This window comes from Chelonia mydas, chromosome 8, assembly GCF_015237465.2.
Source record: "Chelonia mydas isolate rCheMyd1 chromosome 8, rCheMyd1.pri.v2, whole genome shotgun sequence".
Taxonomy (NCBI): domain Eukaryota; kingdom Metazoa; phylum Chordata; order Testudines; family Cheloniidae; genus Chelonia; species Chelonia mydas.
The window spans coordinates 46,191,029-46,203,145 of NC_057854.1; the positions used below are offsets into that span (position 1 = coordinate 46,191,029).

Sequence of the window (12,117 nt, forward strand, 5' to 3'; positions counted from 1 at the left end):
GAAACATCCAAAAAGATTTAATAAATTTCAATTGATATTCTATTGTTTAACAGTGCAATGAAAACTGATTAATCACAATTAATTTTTTGAGTTAATCATGTGAGTGAACCGATTGACAGCCCTAGTATATATTTAATTGGCTATTTATTAGCTGTGGAGGTGAATTCTATAATATGTCACAGGATCAGAGAGAGTTCAGATTCTGCATTTGAGTGTAACAGCAAGGAAGTGGATTTCTGCATTATTGCTAGCTGTATGCTGGATCTGTGTATCTTGCATTTTCAAGGCTCCGCCTTCTTCTGAGATTGCTTCAGGGTCCGCTGTCAGCCTTCTCCCTATCCTCGTTCCCTTCACCTCCAACCAGCTGTACTGAAGCCAGGTCAGCCCCCTTCTTCTCTTGGCAATTCCCCTCTAGTAGGTGTTTGTTTCTGCATTTGCAGGTAGAATGGTGCTCGCTTTCACCCTTTCAGATGTCTGGATAAGGGAGTTGGTCCGCGACCAATAATCAGAATTTCTAGGGAGTCATATGTCAGCCTTCCAGAAGAACGAAGGACAGTGGCTGGAACATAATCCTCAGACTTGAGAAACTTGGGTTTAATTCCCTGCTCTCCCACAGACTTCATGTTTAACCTTGGGCAAGTCACTTAGTCACTCTGTACCACAGTTTCCCATCTGCAAAACAGAGATAATAGAACTGCCCTGCCTCACAGGCAGGTTGTGAAGATTATAAACATTAAAGGTAGAGAGATGTTCAGATACTATAGTAATGGGGGACTTGTAAATTCATAAAACACCAGATTTACTATATAAATCTTTACAGTTAACCAAAGGGAACCCCCGACCCTGCCACTACAGTTCAAAGCTTCCTGACAGAAGCCAGATACACTGGACACTACGGAATGTCCCTTATAAAACCTGGAAATGAAGATGTTAGACAGCAATGTTAAATCTCAAAGGGAATGTGAAAGCCTAGGCCAGACAGATTTTAGGTGGACTTCGACAAAACCTGACTCAAAAAGGCACGGCAATGCTACAGGCCAACCGTTTTCTGCTTTGCCTGCAGGCTGCTCTTCTATGAGAATTCAGGTGACACTGTTTGCTTGTGTGAGGCTGCCCCAGAGGCAGAACAATGGATGCAAAATTCATCGTGATGTCAAACAAATTGGTTGCCATGACAGCTGTTGCTGGACCAGCGAACTGCTCTCCTTCACCCAAGGCTGAGGAGAGGGGACTCTCATCCTGGGGCCCCCAGGTCAATTCCCCCATTAATGTCTGTGTAAATGGAGTGAAATGGGAGGCGGTGTGGCCCAGCGAACACGATGTACCAATTTCTCTCATCAGGCCTGCTGGCCCCTGCAGAGTGTGGGCCCCATCCCTGTCCTGGGGTCACGGGGCACTAAAGCGACGGTGCTGTTTCAGCTCCGCTGTGAGTGGCTGGTGCCGGGGGGCTCAGCTGCACCCCAGGACCCTGGCAGGGGCTGCTGTGGGGGCACCGCCTTTGAAGCCACACTGCAGCCGGAGCCAAGCCCTCTCGGTGGGGGGGGGCGTGACCCGCGGGGAGGTGCAGGGCATTGCTGCCCCCTCCAGCTCCTGGCCAGCAGGCACTGTGGTCTCCCCACACGGAGACCATTGCGACCCCCAAGGGGATGTTGAGGTCGGGGGAGTGGGACTGCCTATGTCACTCAGGAAGGCGGCCCACGGCCCCTCGACCCACAGCTAGGTGCAAGGCTGGAGCCGGCCATATAACCCCTAGTCTCTCTGCCCCTATCCAAAATGGCCGCCTCCAGCCTCAGGCGCTGGCAGGGCTCCGCCCTTCCGCCCACAGCCTCAACCTCACCCTCTGCCTCCCCCGCCCTCCCCTAGCCCAAGATGGCCGCTGCCGTGCTGCCTGTCCGGGAGGCGTTCTTGCCGCTGGCGGAGCGACTCTATGGTGCGGCGCGGGGCCGGAAGCCGGAGAGGCGGGCGGCGGCGCTGTGGGAAGAGGCAGAGGCTGTCGGCGGGGCTGCGGCCGGCGTGGAGACTCGAGCCCAGACCCCTCCCCCAGCGGAGCGGGCAAGGCAGGTGAGGGGGGCTCCTCGCCCCCTCCAGCCACGGGCAAATGGGGCCGGGGAGGGGGGGTCATTGGAGGGGGCAATGTGGGGGGAGGGGTAATTTGGGGGAGGGTGGCGGTAATTGGGGGCAGGGTTAGGGAGTGGGTGAATGGGGGGGTTAGTGATGAGGCAGGCAGAGGGTAATGGGGAGTGGTAATGTGGGGGGAGAGGCGGGGGTTATTGGTGGGGCAGGCGGGGGTAATGGGGGCAGGGTTAAGGAGGGGTAAGGTGGGGGAGAGGTGGGTGTTATCGGTGGGGCAGGCGGGGGTAATGGGGGTAGGGTTAAGGAGGGGTAAGGTGGGGGAGAGGCAGAGGTTATGGGTGGGGCAGGCAAGGGGTAATGGGGGCAGGGTTAAGGAGGGGTAATGGGGGAGAGGCGGGGGTTATTGATGGGGCAGGCAGGGGGTAATGGGAGCAGGGTTAAGGAGGGGTAAGGTGGGGGAGAGGCGGGGGTTATCGATGGGGCAGGTAGGGGGTAATGGGGCAGGGTTAAGGAGGGGTAATGGGGGAGAGGCGGGGGTTATCGATGGGGCAGGCAGGGGGTAATGGGGGCAGAGTTAAGGAGGGGTTAGGCGGGGGTTATCGATGGGGTAGGTAGGGGTTAATGGGGGTAGGGTTAAGGAGAGGTAATGGGGGAGAGGCAGAGGTTATGGGTGGGGCAGGCAAGGGGTAATGGGGGTAGGGTTAAGGAGGGGTAATGGGGGAGAGGCGGGGGTTATCGATGGGGCAGGTTGGGGGTAGGGTTAAGGAGGGGTAAGGTGGGGGAGAGGCGGGGGTTATCGATAGGGCAGGTTGGGGGTGGGGTTAAGGAGGGGTAATGGGGGAGAGGCAGGGGTTATCTGTGGGGCAGGCGGGGGTAATGGGGGCAGGGGTAAGGTGAGGGAGGCAGGGGTTATCGGTGTGAGACATAGGGGATGTGTGATAGGAGGTGGATCCTTTCCTAGCTCAGGGCTTGGGTTCTTCCTGGCAGCTCACTGGCTGGCTGCCCCCAGAGGTCAGTAATCTCTTCCTAGGCTATCCCAGTGGCTGACTGCTAGGGCCCATGAGTCTATCAGGTGACTTTGGGGCACAGGGTGGGATACCGTCCCGTGTCCCTGTGATGGCACCGGATCACTGGGGAAGAACACGGGAGCCAGGTGCACTGAGCTCCTTCCTAAGGGCACCTGCTGGGTCTGAGCAGCTTTGTCATGGGGTCTCAATGGATGTTTATTTCTTGTCGGGGTTTCAATGGGTGTTTGTTCTCGTGCAAGTATGACATGGCAGTTCAGTCACCCTATGGGAGTTTTATGCTTTCTGGGGACAAATATGCTTGGGCTGTGATACAACTCCCCTTGACTTCACTAGGCCCTTAGATGACTAAAGTTATTTATAACTCAGCAGCACAGATATTTGATCCCCTGGTACCAAAAATCCAGTCTGGGGAACAGTACTTCCCCCGTATATGTTCACTCTATACCCTGGAATTGTTATGGGTGACTCGTCAATAAATGATTTGTAGTTTGAAACTTGGTAATGGGCAGACCGGATGCTTTCAAAGTACCTTTCATAACTTTAAAACATATCTTTTCCAATCCCCAGCCTCCAGAGTTTCAGCTGTCCTCAAGGAAGGCTGAAATGGAAATCTGCTTTCTTGCCAAAAGATGCCATTTTCCATTGTTCACATACTATATTTGGTTGTAGGGTTGTTCATGAGCTGTGTGTGCGAACTGCGGGATGGCAGTTTGACCCATGCAGTGAGTGATAAGTTTAGAAATTCAGTCTGTGCACTACACCGAAAGGTGGCACTGGGATGGTTGCTGTTGGGAAACACTGCACTAGCCTGGGCAGGGCATCAGACTAGTTTAAGAGGTTGCAGGGTGGAGGACAGGATGAGTGGAAAGCTGCATAATGTTGGATGAGTGGAGATAAAATTGCATGACTCCTTACTCATCTGCTCCCAGGGCAGCACTGAATGCATCTTTGATTGTGGTGGTTCATATGTACAGGTCTACAGACTCAGCCAGCAGCCTACTCTTTACTTGGCTCCCCCACAAAAAGGCAGGATGCCCACCTCCATGGATCTACAAATCAACACTCAATCCCAAGGATTATACAGCCTTCTGGTGAAAAGGGAAAGGGGGGAAAGCAAGCAAGGAATAGAGAGCTAGAAAATGGAAGGGAGGGGGGGGAAGACGGAGAGGTGGTAGTTGTGCCAGGATGTGATATGGGTAACGCGTTGTGAACGGGCACCCAGTCCATCAAAAGGGGATGGGGACCTTCACCAGAAAAAGGTTGGGTACCTACTGTTTCTCTTGCACCCCAAGATAAAGATACTGAATGTTCCATGGGGCAATTATATATTTGGAATTCCTGGCATGAAAGGTGAGAAGTTCTTTGCCACTATTTCTTGTTTGAATTGGTTTGTTGAAGATGGTCGTCTCTTTCTATGGTAAACTGATCGGTGAAACCAAGATATGAAATATCCTGTTTTTTCCACTCATTCAGCCCCTACTATGCTTAGAGTCCCAAAAGTGCTTTTTGTTTGGCTGAAGGGAGGTGATGTTTACACATGACTTTTTTCCTAAATCTCCATGCCAAGCTTTTTTGTCCGAGTCCATGAAGTGAGCTTGGTGTTTAGTCAGGTGAGAGAAGAACTCTCCTGACTCTGGTGGCAGTGACATGAAGTACATGCAGCCTATTGTGGCAGCTGCCAGGAGACAATTGGCTGGAGGGACATGTCATAAAATGAGATCTGTCCAAAAGCAAGAATTTCAAGAAGCTGGAGTCACTGGGAAATCCCCTTCTACCACAAAGATAGAAAGTCAAAGGTACTCAAAGTGGTTCCTGCTTTGCAGCTAAGGGATGAACACATAGCTGGCTAGCTGCAGGTTTTTAGTGATGAAGGACTCAAGCAACAAGAAATTTGTGTAGTCTTGTAAAAGATGCTCCTTTGACAGTCCTGGAGGAAAAAAAAGTGTTTATCTGCCTCTTTTGTGTTGAAGTGTGGGGTATTATCAGCATGAATTTGAAATGGCAAAGCAGCACATGAATTACACAGGGTATTTTAAATCTGTGCCATGTGAGGAGACTTTTTGTGGGGAATTAGTCAGCCTTTCAGTTAATCAGCTGGTATCCACCACCTCCAAAGTGGTTCTGGAACCAACATTGCTTATTGAAAGAAATAATCACTATGTAAGTCAACTGTCCTTCAAAAGGTAACAGTGTTTTTGTTCAGGCACCAGTTATGAGAGGACTATAGAGCAGTTGTGTGGACCGCCACTAGCTGGGCCACAGAGATGCCTCTTGTATTTACCCTGGAATCCCTCCGATCCAGAATCTTGATGTCTGTGAGGATAAAAAAAATCCAAACCACACAGATTTCCAATTGTATCTATTTTATTAACTAAGGCCTAGATATTTTTGCCCCCTTAATGTGTTAATGCCTAACTGATTTAGGAGCCTAAGTCTCACTTTCAAACATGTCGTAAGCACTTAGGCACTAAATCTCTTAGTATCCTAAAGTTACTTTTGAAAATGAGCCTTAGGTTCCTAGGTCAGTTAGGTGTTGAAATGCTGAATGGAGCAATGACTAAATACCTTTTAAAAAATCTAGGCCCAACTACTTAAGCAAAAACATAAAATAAAGTAGATATAAGCAAATTCAATTAGAACAAAGTGGGTTAATATAAAATCAGCCAGGGTAATAAAATCAAGTCATTATCAGATTGAATAAACTGCTTCAAACAAATCAACAATTTTTGCTAAGCGCTCTCTAATGATTTGACATGGTAGCAGTCTTGTTGAGCTATCAGATCCCTAAGTAACAGGGCCATTGTCAATCTGGATGCCAAGTGATATATTTATGTTTCAGGTGATCCAGGGAGGGACATATAACTCCCAAGTTGAAGCTAATGTTGAGACTGGCAGCTCTGATGACAATTAAGACAGTGTGCTCAAATTATTTGTGGTTAGGTAATAGAAATCTGTCCTTTCCCCAGCCCCCAATAGAGGGTTACATGAAACATTCCAACACAATTCAAGATGACCACAGCTTGTTACATGTTAATGTTCAAATGTCAAATTTAGGTAAAAACAGGTTTCAGAGTAACAGCCGTGTTAGTCTGTATTCGCAAAAAGAAAAGGAGTACTTGTGGCACCTTAGAGACTAACCAATTTATTTGAGCATAAGCTTTCGTGAGCTCGCTTATGCTCAAATAAATTGGTTAGTCTCTAAGGTGCCACAAGTACTCCTTTTCTTTTTAGGTAAAAACATAATTTCTCAGGATTAAAAAGTCTGGACCAATGAAATGTGTGCAAGAGATCTTTTAGACAGTGAGGTGGTTTAACTGAGGACTGTTTAGGTATTTGAGGAGCTTTTCTATAGGCACCATTCTCAAATTCTATGGACTCAGTCCCCACGCTCTCCTGTGCATGAGCACATACACACTAACAGCCATCTGCTGAAGGTAACAAGAAAGTGTACTAAATAACTTGGGTTCCCCATTAAAAGAAGTACTTTCCTGTTTGAAAGTGAATTTCTCTGTTTCTGTAGAAAGTGTTTCACTCTCTCCTTAATGTCAGATATAAGCATGGTCTGAAATTTGGTCACTTTTTGGATATAAAGTGGCCTTTTAGTCCATATCCTTCATGCCATCCTGCATCCATTTAGTTGGTACAAGCCCGTGGGTTGTGTGTCAGAGAAGGCAGATAAGGAGCTGTACTATATTCCAGTTTTCAAAGAGATACAAACAGTTTAGTCCCCACATCTGACCTTTATTAAAATAGATACATCCCACCGGGAAGCATATGCAGGATTCTAACGATCTGTTAATTATAGAACAGCCATCTCTCCATTGCTGTCCAAGCATAAAAAGATGATAGTGTTTATGTAAGACTTGTATAAAATCAATACCCCACTATTGTGGGTGCCCCCTGCTGAGCTTGTAGCTGCAGATGACACACTTTCATACTTGGCTACATTCGTTTAAAAAAAAGTTTGTTCATTCCCAAAGTTCACACTGGCTATATGGATTGCACAACTGGTTTATTACATAATTAATAAGAATTTATCCATTTAATATGAACCATTTAAACTGTAATGCGCCATATTTTTCAAGGCAACCCGTTAGATAACTAATTTTTAATTGAAGCAATAAGTGAAAAGAAAACCAAGAATCTATAACAGAAAAAAGTCTCCCAAAACATATCCAGACTAATGACCCCTGGGAAGGGAGAAAAAACTAGAGAGAAGCCAGAATGGAAGCTTTGCCTTATGAAAATCAGACCAAGAGGTCAAGAAGTGTGTTATGTTGCTTTCAGCAGTAGTCTGTGCCTCATGCTTCAGAGGAAGGTGAAAACTACCATAATGAGATCATCCAGCTGTGCAAAATACTATACGTGCGGTGGGTCAGGATTTCCTTTCTGATCCCCACAGTGCTGAGCAGATGCCCTCAAAGATGAGACATGATTTCCCCTCCCTTAGCCTGCATTTCTACATATTTTAGTTTTTGATCATTTAAGAGAGACCAAAGTTTTGGGTATATCATGGAGAAAGGTTTGTTCATAGTCTGAGGTAGCCTGCCAGCACCACACTGATTACAGAGCACAGGCCTAACCTACCAATGCTTTTAAAAGGGATTCTGCCCCCAGAAGAATATTGCGTATGTTCCACTGTTCTCTTCTGGAGCTGGTTCACAAGCAAGGAAGTAAAACAAAAATTAATGTTAACTTAATCTCCACTATAAATACGGTGGGGGGGAGGGGGCACAGGGTAGGGGGGTTAGGTTTATCTGTCTGCCAACATTTGCCAGATGGAGAGAAGGCAGTCAGGAGGAAAATACATTCAGTTCTAAGGCGTGTCAGAGCAAGCTACACATACAAAAGGAGGCGAATTGGGGTGGTGGTGGTAGAAACTTAAAGTTGTGTCCAATCAGTCCTTCAGTGCTGGTGTCTCCTGCGACCGCTGTTCTGTCAACATTTCAGTGATGCTGCACCTGCTACAGCTGAGCAGCAGTGGAGGTGAATTTTGCTTCATATACCAAGTATATAAGGCAACACCCAAGAGATTAAGGAACTCCTTCATTTGTCGGTACTGCACCAGCAGGGTGGTGTAGCAGACCTTTCTAATTATATTTAATTTTCTTTGTAGCTTTACCTAATGAAATATTTAGGTCTAGGGAGATAGTTGGGTCAGGGGATTTGGTGATGGAAAGAGGAGCCCCTCACCTCGAGATTCATTATTTGTGTTTTTTGGGGGTTTTTTACATCAGTGAATAACGTAGCTGCAGTCGACATAGCTTAGGTTGACTTACTGTGGTGTCTATACTGCGCTGCATGGAAGGGAGACACTCTCCCGTCGACTTCCCTTAATCTTCTCATTCTGGTGGAGTATCAGAATTGACCAGAGAGCGTTCTGCAGTTGATTTAGCAGGTCTTCGCTAGACTGCTAAATCGACCCCCACTGCATCAATCACAGCAGCGTCAATCCTTGGTAAGTGTAGACATGGTCATATTAGCAGTATCTTGTGGTATAGCTTTCACTGAGTTGTTTGTGCTTTACCTGTTCCACAGCTAAAGTCTCTTATCTCTAGAGCTGTCCAAGCCCTTAATTACCTTTACAAAATAAATGACTGAGTTTTAGATTTTTATCTCCTGAAACTCCAGGGAGAGAACTGTTGACTCAAGCACATCAACAAGATGAGGTTTTTTTGATGTTTTGTTTCACACTTTTCAGAAAATGTTCTGAAGAATAAATTGGACGGTGCCTGTTGGAATTAAATTGTCTGAAAAACCTCTGTTCACCCTAAGGCCTGTTTGACACCGAGAGAGCTTCCACAACGGCCTAATTCTGCAAGTGATGGGCTCGGAGAACAGTGCTTTAAAGAGCTGCACACTGGAAGAGCCACCGTATACCTTACCAACTGGACTCACAGTTTACCCAGCTGCATTGCAAGATGGCAAACTTGCCTCGGTCTTTGTGTATAAAACAGAGAATGAAGACACAGTTAATAAAGCTGCCAAGGTAGAGAACATAGCCTTACTGAATAACAGGCTTCTTTCTAATTCTCTCTGCCTTTTCTAGTACCAATGTGAAGCTATCAGTTCCTGTACATGAATGTCTCAAAGCCCCATGGCAGGGAGGAGGAAGAAACAGGTTAATTCATAATATGTTTGAAGGGTAATGATCCCTGCTTCTAGCAGATCTCCTTAATTACAGGGACACTCACAGCTCCCAAATACAAGTTTTGTTTTATTTTTTTATAAGATTTTTATATGACAAGAAACATTCTACAGTGTGATCAAAATAAGAGCAGTGTGTGGTGCTGGGTATTTTGGTAGGGAGTGGGATTGGAATTTATAATTCCCTCCAGAAAACTCACTTAAAAGGGCATTAAGATTGTGTGGTTAACCACTTGCATGTGAGGACATGCCAAAGTGATGAATCCCCACTAAACCCCCTGCCTATAAAGGATGTGGGATATATACCGACTTGTTTCCTCCTTGTCGTTTTTGAAGCACCTGAAAACCTTGCGCCACCCATGCCTTTTGCGCTTCCTCTCTTGTACCGTGGAAACAGATGGGATTCACCTGGTTACAGAGCGTGTAAAGCCTTTGGAGATGGCGCTGGAGATGCTCTCCTCTGATGAGATCTGTGCAGGGATCTATGACTTATTGCTGGCTCTCATCTTCCTTCATGACAGGGTAAGTGCCCAAGAGAAACAGGTGTGAATGTGTAAGGGTTTGGGCTCCCAGCAGGAACAGGATTATGTGAGAAGAGGGAAGGCTTTATCAGTGGGTTTACATGGATGATTGTGAGGTACTGGACCTTAAAATCTCACGTTTCTTGTTCCCTGCCTGCTTTTTATTTCACTTCACTTGTGACATGGCATTAGCAGCTATCTCAAACTGATAGAAAATAATACTTTATACCATCTGGCAGCTGGTGTTCCAGACTGCTTTTAGGCGGTACAAAGAATTCTCACTAGCTGTTTTTGAGACAATGAATGATGATAAAATGTATCTGAAGAGCCAGAACAGGGAAGATAATTATGAGAATGTCATGACTTTATGGCCTGAGATCACACGACTTGTCAGAGCTATGAACAAATGCTGTTGGAAATGGATTCTCAGCATAACATATTTGTTTATCACCCTGGTGGTACATGAGATATCAGACTTTGTCCCTGGGTCTAGCAGTGCTTTTTAGGCATGTGTTCAGGATTGAATTAGCAAATCCCAGATCTGAAGCCAGTGTAACTTTAAGTCTTTGTGCTCAGATATGGAGGGTCTCTTGTAACTTGCAATTAGAGTAAAAGGACTGTGATAGTTAAACTTGGCCTCCTTTAAAGCCTCAGTCATTGTGAAAGGTGCTGTATGGCCTACAGAAACCATTAAGGAACTTGCAGTATAAATGCTGATCTATGTACTTTTCAGCAGCTTTTTCTCAGATCATCAGCGCACCTAATTAGTGCTAACAAGGATTTAATGCCTTCATCGATCCCCAGGTCTATTGTTTATTTTATATTTTAGGGAAACCTAACGCATAACAACATCTGTTTATCATCTGTATTCGTGAGTGAGGATGGGCACTGGAAGCTAGGAGGAATGGAAACAGTCTGCAACCTTAATGAAGCCACCCCAGAGGTAAAAGCCAAACAACCCACTTGCAATGCTTGGAACAAGGGTTTCTAGCTTGTTGAGGCTCCATCATTAGAAAGCTTTGCTCAAATTTAAAGTGCATCCGATTGCTTAAATTGAGAATTAATATTAAAAGCGTATCAGCCTGCTTCCCAGATCTGTGGCCTGAATGCTTGCTCTAAGGACACAGTTACCATAAATGACCATGTGTGGGTAAGTCAGCTAGTGATTCGAGGGGACCAGAAGTGGCTGCAAGGAGGTGCTAGGGTTGGGGAGAGGGAGGGTGGGAACAAGCTTGAGGTCTGTCCTCTTTACTATTGCTGCTACTGGTTAGTAAAAGAGTTTGCTTTCTTTCCCTGAAGCAGAAAAGCTGGATCCAGATTAAAACAGGTTAACATCCTCACTCATTTAAAGGGTGCTTTGGTTCTCCCTGCTGGCACCTCCACTGGACATTAGTGATGTTGACAGGAAAATGTCTGTCTTGAACTCAGCTGTATCCTGTGCAGAGTCAGTGCTGCAGTGAGGCACTACTCAAATACATTCTGGCTTTCATTCCAAAGGATCCCCACATTCTTCATAAACTGTACCCACATAGCATCACTAACCATTTTACCACCTCCTGGAGAGGGACAGCTGGCCAGGCAATTGGTACCTTGCGTGATGCACAACATTACAAGAGGTAAAATTTTGACCAAGGGCATTGGAGTAAAATCCCACCATTATTAAAGATCCAGAGGTCCAGGTACAGCATGTAGGGATGTGGTTTTAAGACTGAAGGCAGAATTGACTCTAGTAAGATTCAGCAACTGCAAGGCATCTCAGTGTTTTACCCTTGATGCTTAGACCCCAGAGCTATCCCTCCAGGTTGGTAAGGTAGTGAGGTATATCCTATACTGAATGTGGAAAGGGGAAACCCACTGTTGTATGTTCAGCCAGTCTTGACTGGCCATGGAGAGAGAGAGGGGGAGAAGAAGGGGGGGGAGAAAAAAAGCTGGGTTTCATCCACTGCTGCTTGGTGCCAACTCACCAAGTGATAAATGATTAGCCTAAAACATTGAACATGAAGTTTTTCTTTCCTCTTTCTAGTTCCTGCATGCTATCAAGTCAGTGCGGGACCAGGCAGCCATCCCTCCTGAAGAGATGGTGAGTAGCATTGCTGTACTCCAGGTTCATCAGAAGTTAATCTGTTTTTGCTGCAGGATTTTGTGGTTTTCTATATTGAAGCACAGAAAGCAGTTTCTGCCTTTATTTATTTTTATTTATATATATATGAAAGATGTATTTCTTTAGATTTATATAAAAGAGAGCATGCTTAGATGTGGAGGGATATGACCATCTAGATAACTTCAGAATTGTGTTGTGCTGTCCATAACTTGTATATTGTGAAAGGGGGAGATGACTCAACGGAATA

General features: G+C 46.0%; 1 protein-coding gene across 8 annotated transcripts in view; it reads left to right on the forward strand.

The window, feature by feature from the left end:
• Nucleotides 1–1,775: 1,775 nt before the first annotated feature.
• The window catches only part of SCYL3 (SCY1 like pseudokinase 3), a 31,988-nt gene continuing 21,646 nt past the window's right edge, over nt 1,776–12,117 (forward strand). The window contains exons 1-5 of one of the 8 annotated variants that reach the window (XM_043521344.1): nt 1,776–2,061; nt 8,877–9,090; nt 9,585–9,770; nt 10,599–10,712; nt 11,793–11,849. In XM_043521344.1, coding sequence (XP_043377279.1) covers nt 8,926–9,090; nt 9,585–9,770; nt 10,599–10,712; nt 11,793–11,849 — 522 coding nt within the window. In that variant the 5' untranslated portion in view covers nt 1,776–2,061; nt 8,877–8,925. Of the gene's footprint in view, nt 2,062–7,941; nt 8,560–8,802; nt 9,091–9,584; nt 9,771–10,598; nt 10,713–11,792; nt 11,850–12,117 lie in introns of those variants that run through there. The other 7 variants (XM_037907298.2, XM_037907295.2, XM_043521342.1 and 4 more) reach the window with 7 other exon arrangements.